This window comes from Polyodon spathula, chromosome 47, assembly GCF_017654505.1.
Source record: "Polyodon spathula isolate WHYD16114869_AA chromosome 47, ASM1765450v1, whole genome shotgun sequence".
NCBI lineage: Eukaryota > Metazoa > Chordata > Actinopteri > Acipenseriformes > Polyodontidae > Polyodon > Polyodon spathula.
In genome coordinates, this window is record NC_054580.1 from 2,141,664 (window position 1) to 2,166,663 (window position 25,000).

The 25,000-nt window shown below is 50.2% G+C and overlaps 4 protein-coding genes across 4 annotated transcripts in view; all 4 read left to right on the plus strand.

Moving 5' to 3' along the window:
* Nucleotides 1-696, plus strand: part of ahnak (AHNAK nucleoprotein) — a 6,941-nt gene extending 6,245 nt beyond the window's left edge. Inside the window, exon 7 of the mRNA XM_041238026.1 lies at nt 626-696. Within this exon, the coding sequence (XP_041093960.1) occupies nt 626-696 (71 nt within the window). The remainder of the gene's footprint in view (nt 1-625) is intronic.
* Nucleotides 697-1,513: 817 nt separating this feature from the next.
* On the plus strand, nt 1,514-7,376 carry LOC121306320 (seipin-like). Its single transcript, XM_041238069.1, has 10 exons — nt 1,514-1,943; nt 2,096-2,177; nt 2,735-2,878; nt 3,658-3,750; nt 4,083-4,180; nt 4,697-4,838; nt 5,205-5,283; nt 5,368-5,442; nt 6,038-6,148; nt 7,053-7,376. The coding sequence occupies exons 1-10, from the start codon at nt 1,735-1,737 to the stop codon at nt 7,199-7,201; spliced, it is 1,182 nt and encodes a 393-aa protein (XP_041094003.1). The 5' UTR covers nt 1,514-1,734; the 3' UTR covers nt 7,202-7,376.
* Nucleotides 7,377-10,896: 3,520 nt separating this feature from the next.
* On the plus strand, nt 10,897-13,600 carry LOC121306315 (LRRN4 C-terminal-like protein). Its single transcript, XM_041238064.1, has 2 exons — nt 10,897-11,013; nt 12,182-13,600. Exon 2 carries the CDS (start codon nt 12,193-12,195, stop codon nt 13,063-13,065), a length of 873 nt encoding a protein of 290 aa, XP_041093998.1. The 5' UTR covers nt 10,897-11,013; nt 12,182-12,192; the 3' UTR covers nt 13,066-13,600.
* Nucleotides 13,601-17,860: 4,260 nt separating this feature from the next.
* Nucleotides 17,861-24,867, plus strand: LOC121306321 (nuclear RNA export factor 1-like). Its single transcript, XM_041238070.1, has 10 exons — nt 17,861-18,105; nt 19,048-19,264; nt 19,472-19,589; nt 19,954-20,037; nt 20,166-20,270; nt 21,377-21,445; nt 22,910-23,000; nt 23,174-23,262; nt 23,784-23,891; nt 24,265-24,867. The coding sequence occupies exons 1-10, from the start codon at nt 18,078-18,080 to the stop codon at nt 24,376-24,378; spliced, it is 1,023 nt and encodes a 340-aa protein (XP_041094004.1). The 5' UTR covers nt 17,861-18,077; the 3' UTR covers nt 24,379-24,867.
* The last annotated feature ends 133 nt before the right edge of the window (nt 24,868-25,000 follow it).

Genomic DNA, 25,000 nt, shown 5'->3' on the forward strand with positions numbered 1-25,000 from the left:
TGCCCGGGGCAGGAGATCGTGTTTGGGGCCGCGCCCGTTGCTCTTTCGTGTTTGGGTGTTCAGAGCTCTCTTTCTCTCTCCCCCCTCTCTCTCTCCCTCCCATCCCCTTCCCTCTCTCCCTCGCTGTGTTTGAAGGGAACGAGGACGTCTCTCCCCCCCCCCCTCGTCTCTCCCTTACCCCCCCCCCCCCGCGCCTTCCTCTCTATTAGCCTCTGAAAAGGCCCCCCTCCTCTCCCCCTCTCCTCCCGTCTCTCCGGCTACTTGAGAGGTTGTCCTAACCCTGTCTCGTTCAATGCGGGGAAGAGACAAGATGAAGGCTTAGGGGGTCGCATCTCGTGTGCCAGGGTCGGTCTCTTGTGTTCAGTAGAGATCACGGGGCTGGTGAAAACTAAGCGGCTACTTGTAACCCTGTCTCTTCTCTGCCTCTCTCTCTACAGAGAATGGCCCTCTCTGTTCCTGTCTGAGGTCTCCATGCCCGGGGCAGGAGATCGTGTTTGGGGCCGCGCCCGTTGCTCTTTCGTGTTTGGGTGTTCAGAGCCGGGACGGACTGTGTATTTGCCCTTGTTTCACAGTTTTGATTGGCTTGCATTGTTCTTCCAGACTCTCTCCTTTCGCGTGTTTGAAGGGAACGAGACGTTCCTGAAAACGGACCGGCGTGTCAGAGATTACCTTCCCCAGCGGCGCGCCTCACACTGACAGATTTTTAATAATATCTAGAACACAATTTCATTTTATTTCTTTTGGTTTTTTTTTGTGTACAGTGTTGGTGACCCGCCCATAACAAGTGGAAGCCGTCCAATCGCTGCAGCCGAAGGAAGAGGAGGTTCCGGGCTCTGTGATTGGCTGAAACGGCTACTTGTAACCCTGTCTCTTCAATGCCGTTGGAAGTACAGAGAATGGCACCTCGTGCAGTTCCTTCTGGGTTTGCTTGCCATAAGCAGATAGATCTGTGTAGCGATTCCCTGATTACATTGCAAGCACTGCCCTCTAGTGGTTTCTAAGCAGATAGCGCAGTGTAGAGATTCCCTGATTACATTGCAAGCACTGCCCTCTAGTGGTCTCTAAGCAGATAGCGCAGTGTAGAGATTCCCTGATTACATTGCAAGCACTGCCCTCTAGTGGTCTCTAAGCAGATAGCGCAGTGTAGAGATTCCCTGATTACATTGCAAGCACTCCCCTCTAGTGGTCTCTAAGCAGATAGCGCAGTGTAGAGATTCCCTGATTACATTGCAAGCACTGCCCTCTAGTGGTTTCTAAGCAGATAGCGCAGTGTAGAGATTCCCTGATTACATTGCAAGCACTGCCCTCTAGTGGTCTCTAAGCAGATAGCGCAGTGTAGAGATTCCCTGATTACATTGCAAGCACTCCCCTCTAGTGGTCTCTAAGCAGATAGCGCAGTGTAGAGATTCCCTGATTACATTGCAAGCACTCCCCTCTAGTGGTCTCTAAGCAGATAGCGCAGTGTAGAGATTCCCTGATTACATTGCAAGCACTCCCCTCTACTGGCAGCAGATAGCGCAGTGTAGAGATTCCCTGATTACATTGCAAGCACTGCCCTCTAGTGGTCTCTAAGCAGATAGCGCAGTGTAGAGATTCCCTGATTACATTGCAAGCACTGCCCTCTAGTGGTTTCTAAGCAGATAGCGCAGTGTAGAGATTCCCTGATTACATTGCAAGCACTCCCCTCACCCCTGAGCCCTGCCTGGATCTCGGCAACGCCCCGTCCTGGCAGGTATGGGAGTGACGGTGGGGCCTGCGCTGCTCTGGCTGCAGGACGCCCTGACCCAGTCCCTGAGCCGGGCCCGTCGCACCCTCCTGCAGGCGGCCGTGCTGCTGTGTGTGCTGGTGCTGCTGCTCTGGGGCTCCATCTTCCTCTACGGCAGCTTCTACTACTCCTACATGCCCACGGTGAGCCACGAGAGCCCGGTCCACTACTCCTACAGGTGAGCCACTCCCGCTGTGACAGTGCGCCGCGCTCGTGACCGCGGGAGCTCAACGCTTACACAATCGGCGAAGCGGCGCGTGTGTCTGGAGGGCTGGAGCACCCTCTAGTGACAGTCCCGGTGCATTACAGCCTCTCCTCTCCTCTCTGCAGGACAGACTGTGACTCCTCCAGCGTGGGTCTCTGCTCCTTCCCGTCCGCCAACGTCTCCCTGATCAAGAACGGACGAGACAAGGTACTGGACAGACAGACTGACACTGAAACACACAGACAGACTGACACTGAAACACACAGACAGACTGACACTGAAACACACAGACAGACTGACACTGAAACATAGACGCACAGACAGACTGACACTGAAACACACAGACAGACTGACACTGAAACACACAGACAGACTGACACTGAAACACACAGACAGACTGACACTGAAACACACAGACAGACTGACACTGAAACACACAGACAGACTGACACTGAAACACACAGACAGACTGACACTGAAACACACAGACAGACTGACACTGAAACACACAGACAGACTGACACTGAAACATAGACGCACAGACAGACTGACACTGAAACACACAGACAGACTGACACTGAAACACACAGACAGACTGACACTGAAACACACAGACAGACTGACACTGAAACACACAGACAGACTGACACTGACACACACACACATCTACGCTATGAAACTGTGTGTATGCGTGCGTATATGAACCTCGCTAACCACGTGCTGTGTGGTTCCGACCCGCTTTCTCTCTGGTTCTGGTTCTGCAGGTGATGGTCTATGGCCAGCCCTATCGGATCTCCCTGGAGATGGAAATGCCGGAGTCTCCTGTGAATCAGGAGCTGGGAATGTTCCTGATCCAAATGTCCTGCTACACCCACGGGGGCCGGACCATCTCCACCACGACCCGCTCCGTGAGTCCAGTGCCTCGGAACCAGCGCTGGGGCCTCCTACACAGTTAAACAGGGCTGGGAACGAGACTCCAGCTGCACAGCGGTGTGATCCAGCCCTGCTTTCACTAGGAGTTTAATAATCAGACTCCCGCTGCACAGCAGTGTGATCCAGTCCTGCTTTCACTAGGAGTTTAATAATCAGACTCCCGCTGCACAGCAGTGTGATCCAGTCCTGCTTTCACTAGGAGTTTAATAATCAGACTCCCGCTGCACAGCAGTGTGATCCAGTCCTGGTTTCACTAGGAGTTTAATAATCAGACTCCCGCTGCACAGCGGTGTGATCCAGTCCTGCTTTCACTAGGAGTTTAATAATCAGACTCCCGCTGCACAGCGGTGTGATCCAGTCCTGCTTTCACTAGGAGTTTAATAATCAGACTCCCGCTGCACAGCGGTGTGATCCAGTCCTGCTTTCACTAGGAGTTTAATAATCAGACTCCCGCTGCACAGCAGTGTGATCCAGTCCTGCTTTCACTAGGAGTTTAATAATAAGACACACCTGAGCTTGTTAGCTAGACACACTGGGGGCTGATCAAGCTGGTAGCACTGGTGACTCTGTCGCCTCTGACACTAGGAGACACGAAGTGTCCTGTGGACTCGGGGGGCTGAATGAGTTTGACACCCATACTCCGGATTCACATATATGAGTATACGTCTTGTCTTTTTAAAGGGATTAAGGTAAGTTGACCCTCTCTCTCTCTCTGTCTCTCTCTCTCTGTCTCTCTCTCTGTGTCTCTCTCCAGGCTATGCTTCATTACAAGTCCTCGTTGCTCCAGTCTCTCGACACGCTCGTGTTCTCTCCTCTCCTCCTGATGCTTCATTACAGGTCCGGATACGTTTCTCCATCCTCTTCGACAACTCTCGTCAGAGCGCTCTCCTCCCTCAAGTCCGGAGATCGTCGGAGCAGAAGCGCTGGAGCCGTCGTCTTCGTGCACCAACGCGAGACATGCGAACTCGGTGTGTGTGTGTGTGTGTGCGTGTGCGTGTGTTTGTTAGTGAGGGTGTCGGGGGGTGTGTGTGTGTTAGTGAGGGTGTCTGGGGGTGAAATTTAAAAGGACTTGAAACAGTGGTCTTGCTTCCAGTGATTCTTCGATCTCATTTCTAAGGAGCTGTCTTTCTTGGTTATGTTTCCCGGTGTTTGACTCCCCTCCCCTCCCCTCCTCTCCAGTATGTTCCCACAGTCGGAGCCGTGATTGAGATTCAGTCTCGTCGGGCTCAGCTCTACGCAGCCCGGCTCCGAATTCACGCACACTTCACTGGGATCAGGTGAGGGTTTAGCTGGCCTCCCTGTGCTTTACAATGCTTCCCTGTGCTTTACCAGACCTCTCTGTGCTTTACAATGCTTCCCTATGCTTTACCAGACCTCTCTGTGTTTGGAATGCTTCCCTATGCTTTACCAGACCTCTCTGCTTTACAATGCTTCCCTATGCTTTACCAGACCTCTCTGTGCTTTACAATGCTTCCCTGTGCTTTACCAGACCTCTCTGTGCTTTACAATGCTTCCCTATGCTTTACCAGACCTCTCTGTGCTTTACAATGCTTCCCTATGCTTTACCAGACCTCTCTGTGCTTTACAATGCTTCCCTATGCTTTACCAGACCTCTCTGTGCTTTACAATGCTTCCCTATGCTTTACCAGACCTCTCTGTGCTTTACAATGCTTCCCTATGCTTTACCAGACCTCTCTGTGCTTTACAATGCTTCTCCTATGCTTTACCAGACCTCTCTGTGTTTGCAATGCTTCCCTATGCTTTACCAGACCTCTCTGTGTTTAATTCTGCAGGTATCTCCTCTATAACTTCCCTGTGACTTCAGCAGTGATCGGAGTTGCCAGTAACTTTGCCTTCCTGAGTGTCATCGTGCTGTTCAGCTATCTGCAGTTCATCTGGGGCGGGGTCTGGCCTCAGGATCCAATCGGAGTGCAGGTGAGTGTCCCAGAGAACCAATCACGGTGCAGGGGGTCCAGTCGCAGCATTGTGACTCTCCGTGTCTCTCTGTGTTGACTCCGTGTCTCTCTGTGTTGACTCCGTGTCTCTCTGTGTTGACTCCGTGTCTCTCTGTGTTGACTCCGTGTCTCTCTGTGTTGACTCCGTGTCTCTCTGTATTGTCCGTGTCTCTCTGTGTTGACTCCGTGTCTCTCTGTGTTGACTCCGTGTCTCTCTGTGTTGACTCCGTGTCTCTCTGTGTTGACTCCGTGTCTCTCTGTGTTGACTCCGTGTCTCTCTGTGTTGACTCCGTGTCTCTCTGTGTTGACTCCGTGTCTCTCTGTATTGACTCTCCTCTGTTTTCAGGTGAATCTGGGTCCCGGGACTCTCCTACAGCAGAGGAGGGAGGAGGCGAGGCAGCGGATTGGAGCACAGAGAGCTCCGGGTGAGAATGCCGCTGGAAACGCCGGAATATTTCTTTCCCCAATCCCTGCATATTATTAGATTTCATTGTGTTTGTCATTCCCAGCTCCCGCCCCCGAGACCACGGGATTGGCTAGCACAGGTGATGATGTCACCACAGAAAGACCAGCGCGGGGGAAAGGTACGTCTTTTAAGATTGCCTGGGGGGGGCGGGCTGTCATATATTCTCAAGTCGTGCTGCAGAACAGACGACTCCAACTCCAGTCCTGGGGGGCCAGAGGCTCCTGCTGTGTCCTAAATTAATGAAGTGGACCAAGCTAAGCACTTATTAGAAGGCTAATTGGTCCAGTTAAGTAATTTTGGGGCTCAGGACAGAGAGGAGACCCTGGGAGTGAAGTTAAATTGATTCCGTGCAGCTGTGGGATTTGTGTTCTGGGATTGGGCGCGCCGCTGTGGGATTGGTGTGCTCTGGGATTGGTGTTCTGGGATTGGTGCCGCTCTGGGATTGGTGTTCTGGGATTGCGCTCTGGGATTGGTGTTGTGGGATTGGTGTTCTGGGATTGGGCGCTTGGGATTGGTGTTCTGGGATTGGTGTTCTGGGATTGGGCGCTCTGGGATTGGTGTTCTGGGATTGGGCGCTCTGGGATTGGTGTTCTGGGATTGGTGTTCTGGGATTGGGCGCTCTGGGATTGGTGTTCTGGGATGGGCCGCGCCGCTGTGGGATTGGTGTTCTGTGGCTGATTTAATGTTGACTGCTGCCCCCTTGTGTTCCTCAGAGGAACTGGAGGCTGAGGGGGAGGAGCCTGCTGAGGGGGAGGAGCCTCTGGAGACCATTGGCTCTCTGAATGAAGAGGCGGACTTGCCATATAATGAGAGCGACTCCTCGGGTAGGGATTACACAGAGACCCAGGATCACACTGAGACACACATAGACAGGGAGACACGGAGACGCCCTCTCACGCACGCACACGCTGAGACTCTGAGACACACACACCGAGACACTCTCTCACGCACACACAAACACCGAGACACTCTCTCACGCACACACAAACACCGAGACACTCTCTCACGCACACACAAACACCGAGACACTCTCTCACGCACACACAAACACTCTCACGCACACACAAACACCGAGACGCTCTCTCACGCACACACACACACCGAGACGCTCTCTCACGCACACACACACACCGAGACGCTCTCTCACGCACACACACACACACCGAGACGCTCTCTCACGCACACACACACACCGAGACGCTCTCTCACACACACAAACACCGAGACGCTCTCTCACGCACACACAAACACCGAGACGCACTCTCACGCACACACAAACACCGAGACTCTCTCACGCACACACACACACACCGAGACGCTCTCTCACGCACACACACACACCGAGACGCTCTCTCACGCACACACACACACCGAGACACTCTCTCACGCACACACACACACCGAGACGCTCTCTCACGCACACACACACACCGAGACGCTCTCTCACACACACACACACACACCGAGACGCTCTCTCACGCACACACACACACACACGAGACGCTCTCTCACACACACACACACACACACCGAGACGCTCTCTCACGCACACACACACACACCGAGACGCTCTCTCACGCACACACAGACTCTGAGACACACACACAGATGCACACTCTCTCTCTCTCTCTCTCTCACGCTCAGGAAAGGGTGTTTTTAGTTGATTTTGTGTTTGTTTTTTTGTAGTAGGGTTTATTTTTTCCCAATGCTTCTCCTCTTCTCTGACAGCTCTTGATCCATCGACAGAGGAGGCGCCCGTCCTTCTGGACGCGAGCTCATTGGAGGAGGAGGAGGAGGGGGGGCGTGGGGGCGTGGCTGAGGCTGCTACCATGGAGACGGGGCTGAGACAGCGTCACGGAGGCTGCATGAGCTTCTAAACTGGAGAGGATCCACAAGCCTCTCAGACTTTGAATAGAAGAGTTTAAAAAATGATTCCTTGCCTCCTTATAAGAACTAGCAATATAGCACCCTAGAGTGAGTCTTTAAAACCCATTCTCTCACCTCTTATCAGCTTTATTAACAAGATCGCTGCCCAATAAAACCCATTCTCTCACCTCTTACAGCTTTATTAACCATCGACTGAGGAGGCGCCCGTCCTCTCACCTCGCGAGCTCATTGGAGGAGGAGGAGGAGGGGGGGCGTGGGGGCGTGGCTGAGGCTGCTATCATGGAGACGGGGCTGAGACAGCCATTCTCTCACCTCTTATGAGCTTTATTAACAGGATCACTGACCCAAGCCCTTTAAAGGAATAGCTGACCATCTTTAAAATCCATTCTCTCACCTCTTATTAGCTTTATTAACAGGATCACTGGCCCCTCCCTTTAAAGGAGCGCTGACCATCTTTAAAATCCATTCTCTCACCTCTTATCAGCTTTATTAACAAGATCGCTGCCCATCTTTAAAACCCATTCTCTCACCTCTTATCAGCTTTATTAACAAGATCGCTGCCCATCTATAAAACCCATTCTCTCACCTCTTATCAGCTTTATTAACAAGATCGCTGCCCATCTTTAAAATCCATTCTCTCACCTCTTATTAGCTTTATTAACAGGAGCGCTGACCATCTTTAAAACCCATTCTCTCACCTCCTAGCTTTATTAACAGGAGCGCTGACCATCTTTAAAATCCGTTCTCTCACCTCCTTCGTTGTTAACGATGCTTTGTAGAGCACCTCGCTGCCTTACCTATATCTCTATCCACCAGGGGGCAGTGCAGCACAACCCAGCACGCTGCCCAGCACTCAGACTGACTGAACCACAGTTGCTTTTGAAAATGCTGTGACCTTTTATAGAAACAGTGGGATTGTTATTTCATTTTTATTTTTTATTTTTTTGGGGGGGGGGTCGTTACATTCCCAAAATTTGTGACCAAGGTCTGTTTTTTTTTTTATTGTTTTTCTTTGAGTGTCTTAATTGTTTTAAAGTGCAGTTAGCCCTCTCCTCCTCCCTGCTGCTCCTCCTCCCTCCTCCTCCTTTTTCTAGCGTTGCACAGCGCAGCGTGCCTGCTGAATGCGAGGGGAGGCCAGGCATCGTTGTTGTTAATAATAATAATAATAATAATAATAATAATAATAATAATAATATTATTGTCGTCGTTGCTCCTCTTTGCCTGTCACTGCAGCTTCCCCCCCCCGTGTTCCTGCGCCTCGCTATTCATGTCTCTTGGGGGTTTATCAGTAATATTATTTTCTGCAATAAACACAGAATTCGATGCTAAAAAATGCATTGTTGTTTTTTATTTATCTCTCTGTACAATTAAACATGATCAGGGCTGGGAACGAGACTCCCGCTGCACAGCGGTGTGATCCAGTCCTGCTTTCACTAGGAGTTTAATAATCAGACTCCCGCTGCACAGCGGTGTGATCCAGTCCTGCTTTCACTAGGAGTTTAATAATCAGACTCCCGCTGCACAGCGGTGTGATCCAGTCCTGCTTTCACTAGGAGTTTAATAATCAGACTCCCGCTGCACAGCAGTGTGATCCAGTCCTGCTTTCACTAGGAGTTTAATAATCAGACTCCCGCTGCACAGCGGTGTGATCCAGTCCTGCTTTCACTAGGAGTTTAATAATCAGACTCCCGCTGCACAGCAGTGTGATCCGGTCCTGCTTTCACTAGGAGTTTAATAATCAGACTCCCGCTGCACAGCAGTGTGATCCAGTCCTGCTTTCACTAGGAGTTTAATAATCAGACTCCCGCTGCACAGCAGTGTGATCCAGTCCTGCTTTCACTAGGAGTTTAATAATCAGACTCCCGCTGCACAGCAGTGTGATCCAGTCCTGCTTTCACTAGGAGTTTAATAATCAGACTCCCGCTGCACAGCGGTGTGATCCAGTCCTGCTTTCACTAGGAGTTTAATAATCAGACTCCCGCTGCACAGCGGTGTGATCCGGTCCTGCTTTCACTAGGAGTTTAATAATCAGACTCCCGCTGCACAGCGGTGTGATCCAGTCCTGCTTTCACTAGGAGTTTAATAATCAGACTCCCGCTGCACAGCGGTGTGATCCAGTCCTGCTTTCACTAGGAGTTTAATAATCAGACACACCTGAGCTTGTTAGCTAGACACACTGGGGGCTGATCAAGCTGGCAGCAGTGAAACCTGGACTGGATCACACTGCTGTGCAATAGGAGTCTGATTCCCAGCCCTGGTCATTTTAAAAAATGTTTTCTTTATATATAAATCTAATCTTTCTTGGAGCCGCATTTATAAAAATAAAAAAAGGTTATTCCCAGTTCTGTGCCTTTGCGCCGCCCACACGTCTGTCTCTGGGTCTCATTTTTGAAATGTTTTTTAAATGAAATTATTTTGCTCACAATGGTTGTGTCTACAGAGAGAGAGACAAGAAGCCTCACCCTCTCCCCCCGTCTACCTGACCTCGTTATCAGACAGCTCAGACACACTGAGAAACAGTAAAACTATTACAATGACTCTCACCTGCTCCAGCTTGCCTTGCTGGCATCCCATAACTCTGACATGTTGCCATAGGAATGACACACACTGTCCGGATCTGTCTGTCGGAGGGGAGCTCTGAACCCCAGGACTGGGTGCAGCAGCAGCAGGGCTAGTGTGAGTTTCTAACCCTGCTCAAACTCCTGGCTCCTGATCATTGCAATATTAATAATAATAATACTAGACTTCATTGAGGGGAGCTCTGAACCCCAGGACTGGGTGCAGCAGCAGCAGGGCTAGTGTGAGTTTCTAACCCTGCTCAAACTCCTGCCTCCTGATCATTGCAATATTAATAATAATAATACTAGACTTCATTGAGGGGAGCTCTGAACCCCAGGACTGGGTGCAGCAGCAGCAGCAGGGCTAGTGTGAGTTTCTAACCCTGCTCAAACTCCTGCCTCCTGATCATTGCAATATTAATAATAATAATACTAGACTTCATTGAGGGGAGCTCTGAACCCCAGGACTGGGTGCAGCAGCAGCAGCAGGGCTAGTGTGAGTTTCTAACCCTGCTCAAACTCCTGCCTCCTTTCAGGGTATCCAGGCAACGCCTCGTTGATTTTCTTTCTCTGGTCGTTGATTTTCTTTCTCTGGTCTCGATGGAGGCAAGACTGATCTCGCCCCCAGAATTCAGTTGTTTCTACAGGACCGGCGGCAGCATGGGGGGGGTGGGTATTTGGAGCGGATCATTCTGGAAAAAATAAATCATATGAACGATCCTTTGCTAGGTGAGCCCCCTCCCCCCCTCCTCGTCCATTGTGTGGATGGTCACACACAGTGTGACACGAACACTCACACTCACACACCTCACACGCAGTCAGAGACATTAGTAGGCGAGTCTTGTAAACATTACCTTTAAGGCTATTCCGGGGGGACCACCCCCACCCCGGGCCAGGCGGGTGGAAATTAGTGTGACCTTTAGTTGAGCCTCAGCCAGAAACACAGAGAGGCCCCCGCTGGGCACGGCTCTGCTCTGAGTAAGTGGGCGCGGCCCACACAGCATTGTAATGAGAGATCCTTACAAGGGGGCACACTGCAGTACACTGAGAGCTGAGAGCTGGGGAGAGCAGGAATGTGAGGGAGCGAGGGACGGGCAGGCGGGCTGTATGAGGGGGAGGAGGGGGGGGAGAGAGGGGAGGGTGCGGTTAGCCAGCTTTAAAAGAGAGGGAAGAAGCAGAGAAAGAAAGAAAGAGATATAATTAAAGTGAAGTTCATCTGAATTGCAGAGATATTCCCCTGTAAGGTGAGTTGATATTTTAAATAATTTTAATATTCTTGTGACTCTAATAATGGTCGTATACATGTGATAGGCTTCATGAGTCAAGAAGAGCAGCGTCTGGGCTCTAGAGCTTCATCAGTGTTATTATTGAAACTAGAAGAGAGCGAGTCGAGCAGAGCAGCGTTTGGGCTCCAGAGCTTCATCAGTGTTATTATTGAAACTAGAAGAGAGCGAGTCGAGCAGAGCAGCGTTTGGGCTCCAGAGCTTCATCAGTGTTATTATTGAAACTAGAAGAGAGCGAGTCGAGCAGAGCAGCGTTTGGGCTCTAGAGCTTCATCAGTGTTATTATTGCTAGAAGAGAGCGAGTCGAGCAGAGCAGCGTTTGGGCTCCAGAGCTTCATCAGTGTTATTATTGAAACTAGAAGAGAGCGAGTCGAGCAGAGCAGCGTTTGGGCTCTAGAGCTTCATCAGTGTTATTATTGAAACTAGAAGAGAGCGAGTCGAGCAGAGCAGCGTTTGGGCTCCAGAGCTTCATCAGTGTTATTATTGAAACTAGAAGAGAGCGAGTCGAGCAGAGCAGCGTTTGGGCTCCAGAGCTTCATCAGTGTTATTATTGAAACTAGAAGAGAGCGAGTCGAGCAGAGCAGCGTTTGGGCTCCAGAGCTTCATCAGTGTTATTATTGAAACTAGAAGAGAGCGAGTCGAGCAGAGCAGCGTTTGGGCTCCAGAGCTTCATCAGTGTTATTATTGAAACTAGAAGAGAGCGAGTCGAGCAGAGCAGCGTTTGGGCTCCAGAGCTTCATCAGTGTTATTATTGAAACTAGAAGAGAGCGAGTCGAGCAGAGCAGCGTTTGGGCTCCAGAGCTTCATCAGTGTTATTATTGAAACTAGAAGAGAGCGAGTCGAGCAGAGCAGCGTTTGGGCTCCAGAGCTTCATCAGTGTTATTATTGAAACTAGAAGAGAGCGAGTCGAGCAGAGCAGCGTTTGGGCTCCAGAGCTTCATCAGTGTTATTATTGAAACTAGAAGAGAGCGAGTCGAGCAGAGCAGCGTTTGGGCAGGTCCAGTTTTATTGCAAAGCTAAACTAAATGAAAACTCAACTACATTGTATTTCAAATTTGGCCGTACAAAATAAATAAATAAATAAATAAATAACAATAATTTGTATTTCTTTATTTTGCATTGTTTTCAGGTCTCAAAATAATGCCCAGCCAAGGCTTCCTCAGAGCCTGCCCGCTGTTTCTCCCCCTCGCCCTCCTTCTTTCCCTGCGGACGGACAGCATCGCCGGCGCTGCCGAGGAAACCAAACCGGAGACCGGCAGCAGCAGCGCCAGCGGCAGCACTGCCCCGCCGACCACCCTCCTGCGCCGCGTCCTGATCCAGTACGGCTGGGACTACGGCGACGAAGGGGATCCCGGCGAGGGGGGTGACCCGCCCCCCGACGGCGGAGCCTCTCTTGAAACCCGCCCCCCAGGCCCGCCCCCCCTGCCCTGCGACTACCAGCTCTGCAGAGACGGGCAGGTGCCGTGCAGCGAGCTGAGCCGGGAGAAGCAGTGCTTGTGCCCCGGCGTCTCTCTCTCCAGCGTGGCTCCGGAGCCGCCGAATTTGCTGGAGGTCAGCCAGCAAGACCGGGCGGCGGTTCGGGTGCACTGGTGCGCCCCTGCGTCCACGGTGGACCGTTACCAGATAACTTACCACGGGAGGGAAACCGAACCGGGAGGGGGCGGGTCAGGCGAACCGCGCACTGTGGAGTTTGGAAACCGGGTCAGGATCGCGGTTCTGGACGGTCTGGAGCCCGGGTTGACGTACCGCATCTGCGTTCGGGCCGTGAACAAGGCGAACTCCGGTTCGGCCGACCCGGGCGGCTCTTCGGCTTGCTCCGATTACGCGCTGCAGCCCCCGCACCGCGTGTATTTGTACGCAGGGCTGGCAGGGGGCGCTGTCGTGCTGTTGGTAGCAGCGCTGAGCGTCCTGGCGTCCCGGCGTTGCCGTGCCAACGGGCGAGCCGGCAGGGACGCGATGGGATTGGCTAACCCGAGCTACAGCCGGGGCAGCGTGGACATGCTGACCAGCTGAATGGGGCTCGCTGAGAGAAAGCAACGCAGACATGCATTATTCTATCAAGTGTAAAAGAAAGAAAATATTTTTTTAAAAATACTTTTTAAATAGCTCAAACTTACAAAAAAAAACTGCAGTTACACTATATGTCCACTAGGTTGCACTGTGTCCTATGGCAAAACATTATTGATGCGCTTTGCAATGGTATTGCATACCCAATGGGAGATATTGTAATGTCGCTTTCCAGCCACTAGAGGCACTGTGCGCTATACAAAAATACCCGCAATCAAATACAATGTAATTCATATCCAGCGGTGTGAGCGCCAGCGCGCTGTAATTAATACTCGGTCTCTATGCAGATCTTTAAGCTGTGTATTTAAATAGTCGTGGGTGCGTGTGTGTCGTGTGTTTCCTATTAAATGCCATTTCAATGTGTTTGTTTTTTTTTTAATATACAATGCATTATTTATTTTACGGAATGGGTCTTCTCGTTGATTTCTTGTACTTGTAACGACTGGTTTTGTATAATGAAATAAAAACTTTAAAAAACAAATGTGTGAAAATGATTTGTAAGCTAAAAACTATGAAAAAAAAAAAATATTATCTCAATGAGACCTACCGATCTAATAATAATAATAATAATAATAAGATATAATATTGTAAAATGTATAACTCGTTGTTATAGGGTGCAGCTCTGAATAAAAGCATCAATGGGTCCTTTTCGTTTGTGAATCAAACCCGATTGGCAGTCGAGCCGCCCTGCGTCACAATAGGACGGCATTGTGACGTGTCTCTGTCACTAGAGAGCCCGTTTTGAAAAGCCGTGGAAATAACACGCAGTGCAATTAACACGGGAGTGGACGTGTCTGGCGTGGGCTCAAATCAAGAAGAAAAAAAAAACCCCAAAACAAGAGCTTAAACTTGTACCCCGGTGAGGGGATTCTCCGACTGGGAAAGAAACGGGACTGGAGTCGGGATTGGGGTCTCCACCTGGTCCCATAACTCCGGGACACTGTGAGACAGGACAGGACAGGACAGGATTTTAAACTGAAGGAAATCAACACTGAACTGAGCCCCAAACCTCTGCTAGATTGATTCCGGTGATTAATTATCTCGAGGCAGCGTGACAATACAACAATAGCTTTTAACACATGAAATAAACAAATAAACGCATCATCAATATTTATTTATTTTATTAATAGTTTTAAAAATATATATGTTTAAAGTTTCTTTACAGTTTCTAATAGTATATCACCTTCTCCCAGTGAAATCATTAATACTGAGCAGCTGATCGCTATTCCTGACTCCAGACTGCCTGAACACTGGATCAGTGTTGATATTTAATTGGGAGAGTCCCTGTAAATTAGGGCTATATATATTACTAATTAATAGGATATAAATAGCATCTTTTAAATATTGAGAACTGAAATATCATTGTGTACAAAATAAATATCTCGAATAACTCTACACACATGTTTATCCAAGATGCTGTTTTTTATTATTTTTGTAAGATTTGTGTTATCGCACTGATTCGGATAATTAAGAAGCCCTATAAATTAAGCAAGTGCTTAGCGCTCAATTCACGTGTTTACTGATCTCAGTTTAAGGACAACTTAAAAACCCTGTCCCTTCCCAAAGTGGTCCCGAATTATGGGACCAGGTGGCAACCCTAGTCGGGAGTCAATATGAATAAACGGAGAGTCAATACAGTCTGGAGCCTCTGCCGGGCGCCTAAAACTGGTAGGTGCAAAGAAAATGATATATATTATATATATATATATATATATATATATATATATATATATATATATATATATATATATATATATATATATATTAATGTGTGTGTGTGTTTATTATTTCAAGTGTCTCTTGAGGTTTTGAATCGTCTCCTTGTCTCTCGTTATTGGTTTGCCTTGGTTTCTGGCGCCCCCCGGCGGTTCGTGCCTGTCATTGCAGTAGTCGTGGATTCAGTAGAATTGATACACTCGCTTTCATATTCAAGTTCTGGAATTGTTTAATTGTTTATTTCTTAATTTAAAGGGTTCACTGCAGCGCAGTTTGTGCCACACCTGTCCATTCATTTGTCAGTTCGTGAATTGTTCTTCCACGTGTATCTGATAACACCCACGCGTGTGTAAATCACGCCTCGCACACACGAACGTCAATACAACGCGAATATTAAATCTCAATGCGCTGTGAAATTAGCTGCTGGAGCAAGACTGGTGCACAGCCTGTATTCATTAAAATGGTATCTCTCCATCTCTCCTATTCATCTATCCATCTATATATCTGTCTGTCCATCTCTCCTATTCATCTATCCATCTATATATCTGTCAGTCCATCTCTCCTATTCATCTATCTCTCCATCTCTCCTATTCATCTATCCATCTATATATCTGTCAGTCCGTCTCTCCTATTCATCTATCCATCTATATATCTGTCAGTCCGTCTCTCCTATTCATCTATCCATCTATATATCTGTCAGTCCATCTCTCCTATTCATCTATCCATCTATATATCTGTCAGTCCGTCTCTCCTATTCATCTATCCATCTATATATCTGTCAGTCCGTCTCTCCTATTCATCTATCCATCTATATATCTGTCAGTCCGTCTCTCCTATTCATCTATCCATCTATATATCTGTCAGTCCGTCTCTCCTATTCATCTATCCATCTATATATCTGTCAGTCCGTCTCTCCTATCCATCTATATATCTATCTCTCTCCTATCTATCCATCCATCTCTATCCATCCATCTCTTTCCTATCTATATATCTATCTCTCCTATCTATCCATCCATCTCTCTAATATCCATCTATCTCATCTATCATATCCATCCATCTGTCCATCCATCTCTTTCATCTATCCATCATCCATCTATCTCTCCATTTATCTGCCATCCATCTCTCTCCATCCATCCATCTCTCCATCCATATATCCATCTCTCTCCATCCATCCATCTCTCCATCTGTCATCCATCTCTCTTCATCTATCCATCTATCCATCCCATCCATCTCTCTCCATTTATCATCCATCTCTCCATATCCATCTCTCTCCATCCATCCATCTCTCCATCTATATATCCATCTCTCTCCATCCATCTCTCTCCATCTGTCATCCATCTCTTTCATCTATCCATCTATATATCCATCTCTCTATCCATCTCTCTCCATCTATATATCCATCTCTCTCCATCCATCTCTCTCTCTCTCTCTCTCTCTCTCTCTCTCTCTCTCTCTCTCTCTCTCTCTCTCTCTCTCTCTCTCTCTCTCTCAAGGCGTGGCTCTGCGCGTGATGACGCACTCCCAGCCTCGTGCCGGTGTTAACGGTTGTTTTGATTTTTCTCTTCGCTGGAATGGCGTGGAGTGCGCGCTGCTCGAGTGGGCGCTGCCCGAGTGGGCGCTGCCCGAGTGGACGCTGCTCGAGTGGACGCTGCCCGAGTGGACGCTGCCCGAGTGGACGCTATCGCGACAACCACGCGAGAAACGCCGGAGCCGGGAGAGGCGGGCGGGACCGAGGAGGTACATTTAAAAAAAACAAAACACATCAACTTTCTTTTTAAATACAATTTGATAAATTTACAGTTATTAATAATGGCTCCTGACAGACAAATAAAACCGAAACAAAACAAACAAACAAACAAACAAACAAACAATCAGACACGACGCGCTTCGACCCGCAGCCTCGAAAGAGCGGCAAAACAAGCCCGCCAGCCGCGCCTGCGCACTAAACAGCAAGAAACAGACCGAAACTGAACAGCAGTGAGACCCGCGCCTCGTGGGTTGTGGGTTTTGTGGGTTTTGTGTGTGGTTTTATTTTGTGTGTTTTGTGTTTTTGTGCGTACGTGTTATTTTTTGTTTTTGTGTGGTTTGTTTTTGTGTGTTTGTTTGTGTTGTGTGTGTGTGTGTGTGTGTTGTGTGTGTTATTGTGTTGCTGCGTGTTTTCACGGTTCGTGTTGCGCTGCAGTGCCGGAGTTCGCCGCCGGGGGGCGCGCTGTGTGTGTGTGTGTGTGTGTGTGTGTGTGTGTGTGTGTGTGTGTGTGTGTGTGTGTGTGTGTGTGTGTGTGTGTGTGTTGTGTGTGTGTGTGTGTGTGTGTGTGTGTGTGTGTGTGTGTGTGTGTGTGTGTGTGTGTGTGTGTGTGTGTGTGTGTGTGTGTGTGTGTGTGTGTGTGTGTGTGTGTGTGTGTGTGTGTGTGTGTGTGTGTGTGTGTGTGTGTGTGTGTGTGTGTGTGTGTGTGTGTGTGTGTGTGTGTGTGTGTGTGTGTGTGTGTGTGTGTGTGTGTGTGTGTGTGTGTGTGTGTGTGTGTGTGTGTGTGTGTGTGTTGTGTGTGTGTGTGTGTGTGTGTTGGTTGGTGTGTGTGTGTGTGTGTGTGTGTGTGTGTGTGTGTGTGTGTGTGTGTGTGGTGTGTGTGTTGTGTGTGTGTGTGTGTGTGTGTGTGTGTGGTGTGTGTGTGTGTGTGTGTGTGTGTGTGTGTGTGTGTGTGTGTGTGTGTGTGTGTGTGTGTGTGTGTGTGTGTGTGTGTGTGTGTGTGTGTGTGTGTGTGTGTGTGTGTGTGTGTGTGTGTGTGTGTGTGTGTGTGTGTGTGTGTGTGTGTGTGTGTGTGTGTGTGTGTGTGTGTGTGTGTGTGTGTGTGTGTGTGTGTGTGTGTGTGTGTGTGTGTGTGTGTGTGTGTGTGTGTGTGTGTGTGTGTGTGTGTGTGTGTGTGTGTGTGTGTGTGTGTGTGTGTTGTGTGTGTGTGTGTGTGTGTGTGTGTGTTGTGTGTGTGTGTGTGTTATTGTGTTGGTTCGTGTTGCGCTGCAGTGCCGGAGTTCGCCGCCGGGGGGCGCGCTGTGTTTCAGGCGCTGCCTCGGTCGAGCTGCACCGCGCCTGCGCGCAGCCTGCAAACCGTGCAGCTCTCCGTGCAGATGAGCGGGCTGGCGAGCGGGGCCGGTGTTTACGAGCCGTGTGTCTCTCTATTGAATTAATTACCCGGGGATTAATCATCGCGTTAGCGCCGAGTTTACACAGCGAGCGGCCGGTGCGCGGCATGGCGGACGAGGGGCGGCGGTATAGCGGTGAGTCGGGCGATCGCAGGCCCTCTTTAAACCTCCTTCTGCTGAAAGGGAGTTTCGCACGGCAGACGCAGCACACGGGGGCCGGCGGGGGGGGTCGTGTAGATCACACGATCCAGAGAGGAGTGATCTCCTGGGATCTGCGATCGCATTGAATCAAGTGTCGCCGGGATCCGCGCTGACGGGGCGCGTTTGCTCTCTATTCTTAGACCCAAACATCTGTGTTTTTTTTTTTTAACCAATTCTGTTATTTTGAACTAATGTGATTGTTTGTGGTGTTGCCTTTGTGCTCCCGGCCACCTGTTGAGCATCAAGTCAAACTGAATGCGTTGATCCTTTTTTAGAAAGGGGGGTGGGAAAGGATGCCAGGTACAGAAATCAAGCGGGACAGGGGTCCCCGAACTCTGTCCATCGACTCTCTTTTTTCTGTGTGTTTAGAAGACAGACCTTCAGACGGGTTTGCATTCGCTGTAGAGAGGAGAGAGAGCCAGGAGAGGGAGAAACCAGGGGCCAGGTTCACACAGCGCTGCCCGCTAGCAAGACATTATTATTGTTATTATTATTAGTGGGTTTGGCAGAGACCTCTATCCAAAGCGATTTAGTTGTGTTGCAGGGCAGGGTTACAGTGCGAGATTCATATTTAAATACAGTGTAGTGGAAATAACACTGCTGCTAGAATCCAATATGAAGTGGGATGCAACAGGATGGGATCACAGCGAGCCCTCTCCACAGTGCAAGGATAGCAGCGCCTCGGCTGAGGATCCAGTGATGTGGTTCTGAGGTCAGGCGAGTCCAGGGAGGGGCGGATCGGGAGATCTACAAGCGCGGTCTGATCAGGGGGCCGGTCTTGAGACGCGCTCGAATTGATTGATTCGTTGTTGCCCTGCTTGCCTCGCTCTCTCTCTCTCTCTCTCACGGACGCTGCTGTTTGTCGTTTCCCTGCAGAGCACGATGACAGGGTGGGGGGGCCCGCGTTCCGCAATAAGAAGGGGCGGGGGCCGTTCCGGGGCAGGATGTACAGCGAGCAGCCCCCCCGGCAGAGGCACCGTGGAGGGGGCGGGTGGGGGCCTCATCCCAGAGCTCGGTTTGAAGAGGATGAGGGGGGAGACGTCTCCATGAACGACGCCTTGCAGGATTCGTCCGGGTCTGGCCAGCGCAGATTGTGAGTCCTGAGGCTGTGATGATTGTTATTATTATCGAGTCGTTCAGCAGACTCTCTTATCCAGTGTAGTATTCTCTCAGTTTTGTGTTTTTGATTTCGTGTATAATGTGCTCTAATCCCTAACGCTTACAGAAGCTAGCAGTGAAAAGGAAAGTGAAAGGAAAGCCGCTGGTTCTGACCCGTTCTCTTTCTGCGTGTTCCCTGCAGCAACCCGTACAGCGCCAGACCTAACCGGCGCGGGGAGGACCGCTTCGACCGAGAACGAGGGGGGGGGCAGCGCGGGCCCAGGGGCCCGGCCAACCGCAAGAGCTGGTTCAAAATCACAGTGAGTATCCCAGCCAGCACTTTAGAAAGACTGCAACAAACTGGAATTCAGTGGCAAACGTTTCCACTAGAAGCCTTTCTCAGTGTCTTCAGCCTTTTGAATCTCTGAAGTGAAGACTCTCGTGTGTGCATCGAGAGGTTCCTTTATCTGCAGGTTTAAGTGCTTGAACCCGTGTCGCAGGCTCCATTATCTGAATCCTGTGCTCCCTTCTGTGTAGCAGGTGTTGTAGTAACCGATCTCCATGGGGCTGCCTGCACTAAACTACACTGGCAAATTCCACAGTGCATATCGAGACACAATGGGAGGTGCTCTCTCCTCTCTCCCCCTCCCCTCTCCTCTCTCATTGTGTGATTGTGTTTTTCAGATCCCTTGTGGTAAGAAGTATGATAAGCAGTGGCTCCTCTCCGCTCTGCAGGGATTGTGCTCTATCCCCTTTACCGCTGTGCATGTAAGTGTGACTCGCAGAGTTCCCGCTCTGCTCGGCGCAGAGCCATTTCATATGTGTGCTCAGTTCCAGTACAGATGAATGAATAAACAGAGTTAATGTAACTCTCTCTCTTCGTGTTTGCTCCCCAGTTCCACCATGAGAAGAACAATGCCGTGTTCTTCGTGGAAGACGCGACAACGGCAAACGCTCTGAAAATGGTTTCCAGGAAGATCACAGACAAGGACAGCTACAAGGTGTGTGTGTGTGAGAGAGATCAGACAAGGACAGCTACAAGGTGTGTGTGTGAGAGAGAGAGAGATCAGACAAGGACAGCTACAAGGTGTGTGTGTGAGAGAGAGATCAGACAAGGACAGCTACAAGGTGTGTGTGTGTGAGAGAGAGATCAGACAAGGACAGCTACAAGGTGTGTGTGTGTGAGAGAGAGATCAGACAAGGACAGCTACAAGGTGTGTGTGTGAGAGAGAGAGATCAGACAAGGACAGCTACAAGGTGTGTGTGTGTGTGAGAGAGATCAGACAAGGACAGCTACAAGGGTGTGTGTGTGAGAGAGAGATCAGACAAGGACAGCTACAAGGTGTGTGTGTGAGAGAGAGATCAGACAAGGACAGCTACAAGGTGTGTGTGTGAGAGAGAGAGATCAGACAAGGACAGCTACAAGGTGTGTGTGTGAGAGAGAGAGATCAGACAAGGACAGCTACAAGGTGTGTGTGTGAGAGAGAGATCAGACAAGGACAGCTACAAGGGTGTGTGTGTGTGAGAGAGAGATCAGACAAGGACAGCTACAAGTGTGTGTGTGAGTGAGAGAGAGATCAGACAAGGACAGCTACAAGGTGTGTGTGAGAGAGAGAGAGATCAGACAAGGACAGCTACAAGGTGTGTGTGTGTGAGAGAGAGATCAGACAAGGACAGCTACAAGGTGTGTGTGTGTGAGAGAGAGAGATCAGACAAGGACAGCTACAAGGTGTGTGTGTGTGAGAGAGAGATCAGACAAGGACAGCTACAAGGTGTGTGTGTGAGAGAGAGATCAGACAAGGACAGCTACAAGGTGTGTGTGTGAGAGAGAGATCAGACAAGGACAGCTACAAGGTGTGTGTGTGAGAGAGAGAGATCAGACAAGGACAGCTACAAGGTGTGTGTGTGAGAGAGAGAGATCAGACAAGGACAGCTACAAGGTGTGTGTGTGTGTGTGTGTGTGAGAGAGATCAGACAAGGACAGCTACAAGGTGTGTGTGAGAGAGAGAGATCAGACAAGGACAGCTTGTACAAGTTTGTGTGTGTGTGTGTGAGAGAGAGATCAGTCTCTTCAGTGATGTGGTAACTGTGGTCTGTGTGTGTGTAGGTTGTGGTGATAATAAACAGCTCATCATCGCCCCCCTCGTTTATGAGAGAGAGATCAGACAGCTGGACAGCTAGGTAAAGGTGAGAACGTGTGTGTGTGTGTGTGAGAGAGAGAGAGATCAGACAAGGACAGATACAAGGGGTGTGTGTGAGAGAGAGAGATCAGACAAGGAGCTACAAGGTGTGTGTGTGTGTGAGAGAGAGATCAGACAAGGACAGCTACAAGGTGTGTGTGTGTGAGAGAGATCAGACAAGGACAGCTACAAGGTGTGTGTGTGTGAGAGAGAGATCAGACAAGAATAGATACAAGGTGTGTGTGTGAGAGAGAGATCAGACAAGGACCCTACAAGGTGTGTGTGTGTTTGAGAGATCAGACAAGGACAGTGAAGTGTGTGTGTAAGTTCGCAGTGATGTGGTAACTGTGGTCTCTCCTCTCCTGTAGGTTGTGGTGATAATAAACAGCTCATCATCGCCCCCCTCGTTTGAGATCAGAATGAACTGAAACAAGGTGTGAGCTGTGAGCAGCTCAGACAGAGAAGCAGCAGGTTAGCCCCTGCAGTGGAACTCTGATCGTCGTCGGAGATGCACCTACAAGGTGTGTGTGTGTGTGAGAGAGAGAGAGGAGCTGGCTGGTTCCGGTCAACACCCTTGTGGTACTTGAGGAGTCCCTGTTCCTGCCCAGACAACAGAGTCCGACACTGCAGTCTCTACAGACTCTCTCTCTCTCTCTTCTTCTCTCTCTCTCTCTCTATCAAATCATGAGGACTCATTCGAAGGGTCCGAGAGGTCGTTCAGTACAACTTGGCAGACCTATTCAAGCGTCCATCACTGCCGTTTACATGGCCACCCCCAGAGAGTACCTTTTCTACTAACTGCTGTGTGAGAGGTAGTCTGGTGGGTTTTGGTTGTTGTTTTCAAAGTTTTTGGAGAATGGTGGAAGGACAGGTGCCGGTCCGTTTCATGTCCGACGCAACATTGTCTTCCTGAAATTCTGTTCCATGAGCAAGCGTTTCGATGGCTCCCAGCAAGCACTGGTTCTGAACAGCCTTCAGATACCGACAGCTCCTGAGTCTCGCCGGGCTTCAGTCTCTGATCCGTTCCATCAGCTGTGAACAAAAAGCTCTTCAAAAAAACTGTTTCCTTAACCTGGGCCTTCGCTTAAGGAAATGCATGCAGTTCATTCATTCCAGCTTAGAGATACAGAACAGCTCCTGAGAAAGGGGTCTCTGTCTGGGGCCGGGACAGACCTTGTGAGCGAATATCAGAGCCTGGAACAGAGCAGCCTGCAGCCCGGGACAAACACAGTTGTCAGAACATTCCTGGGGTAAGGGGAGCTGGGGCCGGGACAGACCTTGGAGCGCGGGGCAGAGCCTGGAACAGAGCAGCCTGCAGCCCGGGGGGGTCACAGTGCTGGGGCCGGGACAGACCTGGGAGCGCGGGTCAGAGCCTGGAACAGAGCAGCCTGCAGCGCGGGGGGGGGTCACAGTGCTGGGGCTGGGACAGACCTGGGAGCTCGGGTCAGAGCCTCTAACAGAGCTCTCTCTCTCTCTCTCAGCAATGCATGAGCAAGCGTTTCGATGGCTCCCAGCAAGCACTGGATCTGAACAGCCTTCGCACCGACCCAGGTGAGTCTCGCCGGGCTTCAGATTGATCCGTTCCATCAGCTGTGAACAAAAAGCTCTTCAAAAAAACTGTTCCCTTAATATGGGCCTTCGCTTAAAAAAATAAATGTGTTCATTCATTCCAGCTTAGAGATACAAACAGCTCCTGAGAAACGCGTCTGTCTCTCTCCACACAGATCTTGTGACCCAGAATATCGACCTGGTCCTAAACAGGAGGAACTGCATGCAGGCGGTCAACAAAATCATTGAGGAGAACATTCCTGAGGTAAGGGGAGCTGGGGCCGGGACAGACCTGGGAGCGCGGGGCAGAGCCTGGAACAGAGCAGCCTGCAGCCCGGGGGGGTCACAGTGCTGGGGCTGGGACAGACCTGGGAGCGCGGGGCAGAGCCTGGAACAGAGCAGCCTGCAGCCCGGGGGGGTCACAGTGCTGGGGCTGGGACAGACCTTGGAGTGCGGGGCAGAGCCTGGAACAGAGCAGCCTGCAGCCCGGGGGGGTCACAGTGCTGGGGCTGGGACAGACCTGGGAGTGCGGGGCAGAGCCTGGAACAGAGCAGCCTGCAGCGCGGGGGGGGTCACAGGGCTGGTGAGGGGTGGGGTTGAGATTGGGGACGGGGTGGGTAAGCTATCCTAGAATAATGAAAACAGAAAACCTGACCTCGCGTTTTTAAAGCTGTCGGTTCAGCTTGAAAGCAGCCAGTCTTGTGGTTTGGATAGTTGAAAACAGACTGTGGACAGATTGTTTCTCTACCTGTGCAATCGGTCTCTCTCCTCTCTGTCTCTCTGCAGCTCATCTCTCTGAACTTGAGCAACAACAGACTGTACAGACTGGACGACCTCTCTGAGCTGGTGAACAAGGCTACCAAACTGAAGTCTTTGAACCTGTCCCGCAACGAGGCGAGTGGGGGCGGGGGGGGTGGGGGTGGCTTTTTAAAATTTATTGGAATTCAATATGTTAACAAGGGAACATTATTCAGCAGCTTTCACTGGACTCTATGAAGCTGAGGGAGTTCATTCTATATAGAGGGGGTGCAATTCAATATGTTAACAAGGGAACATTATTCAGCAGCTTTCACTGGACTCTATGAAGCTGAGGGAGTTCATTCTATAGGGTGATGCAAAACTTTTGCCCACAGCTCTGTGTGTATACAATCCTATATAAATGAACTAGCAGTGCAGCTTCTCCTTCAAACCGCAGTTTAAAGATGAAAGGGTTGGGTTCGGTTGCGTGCTCTGCCTCGTCACTCTTGTGTTTTGCTTCTGCCTGCAGCTGAAGACGGAGAGAGAGCTGGACAAAATCAAAGGCTTCCAGCTGGAGGAGCTGTGGCTGGACAGGAACGCGCTGTGCGATTCCTTCAAAGACCACGCCACGTATATCAGGTGAGAGAGAGAGGCTTGATCCAGAAAGCAGCGGGGCTCCAGTGACCTTCCCTGAGCTCCTCCGAGGGGGAGGGGGGTACTGTGACCGGTGCAGCAAGCCATTCCAGCTGTTTTACTGTGAGCCGAGTCCACCTGTCTCCTCTCACCTTGGGTGTAGGACTGACCTGAGTTTACAAGTAATGGTTTAAACTCGCTGTGTAATGTGGGAGGCTGATTCCCGACCCCGGGCACACGGCCTGGCTGATTCCCGAGCCCGGGCACACAGCCTGGTTCCTCATATTTGGGATGGTGGGGAGGGTTTGGGTGGCAGGCAGTTTTGTAATGTTCTTTTTTAAAAGGAGTAACTCGATTCTCGCTGGCAGGGTTTCCAGTCTGTGTAGAAATGTGATGGTTCTGCAGTCCTGAGGCGCTCTGTGCACAGCACTGAATTCTATACAGGCTGGCAAATCACCTGCCAATCATTTCTACAGAGTCAGGTGTGCGGGGGGGGGGGGGGGGTGGGGGGGGGGGGGGGTGTGTAATGTGGGGGCTGGGGGGGGGGGGGGGGGTTTATGTGTTTATTTGTAGAAATCGCTAAACCAGAAACCCATTTTTTTCAGCAGCTCAGAAACCCAAACCTCTTTTTG

Excerpts from the sequence above, each read along its gene's own strand:
- LOC121306321 (XM_041238070.1), top strand. The coding sequence starts at position 18,078 with ATGGCGGACGAGGGGCGGCGGTATAGCG. Across the intron at positions 19,590-19,953 it reads AGAGCTGGTTCAAAATCACA|ATCCCTTGTGGTAAGAAGTA; the intron begins GTGAGTATCCCA and ends TGTGTTTTTCAG. Across the intron at positions 23,001-23,173 it reads CAGCCTTCGCACCGACCCAG|ATCTTGTGACCCAGAATATC; the intron begins GTGAGTCTCGCC and ends CTCTCCACACAG.
- LOC121306315 (XM_041238064.1), top strand. The coding sequence starts at position 12,193 with ATGCCCAGCCAAGGCTTCCTCAGAGCCTGCCCGCTGTTTCTCCCCCTC.
- LOC121306320 (XM_041238069.1), top strand. The coding sequence starts at position 1,735 with ATGGGAGTGACGGTGGGGCCTGCGCTGCTCTGGCTGCAGGACGCCCTG. Across the intron at positions 2,178-2,734 it reads TCAAGAACGGACGAGACAAG|GTGATGGTCTATGGCCAGCC; the intron begins GTACTGGACAGA and ends CTGGTTCTGCAG. Across the intron at positions 2,879-3,657 it reads TCTCCACCACGACCCGCTCC|GCTATGCTTCATTACAAGTC; the intron begins GTGAGTCCAGTG and ends GTCTCTCTCCAG.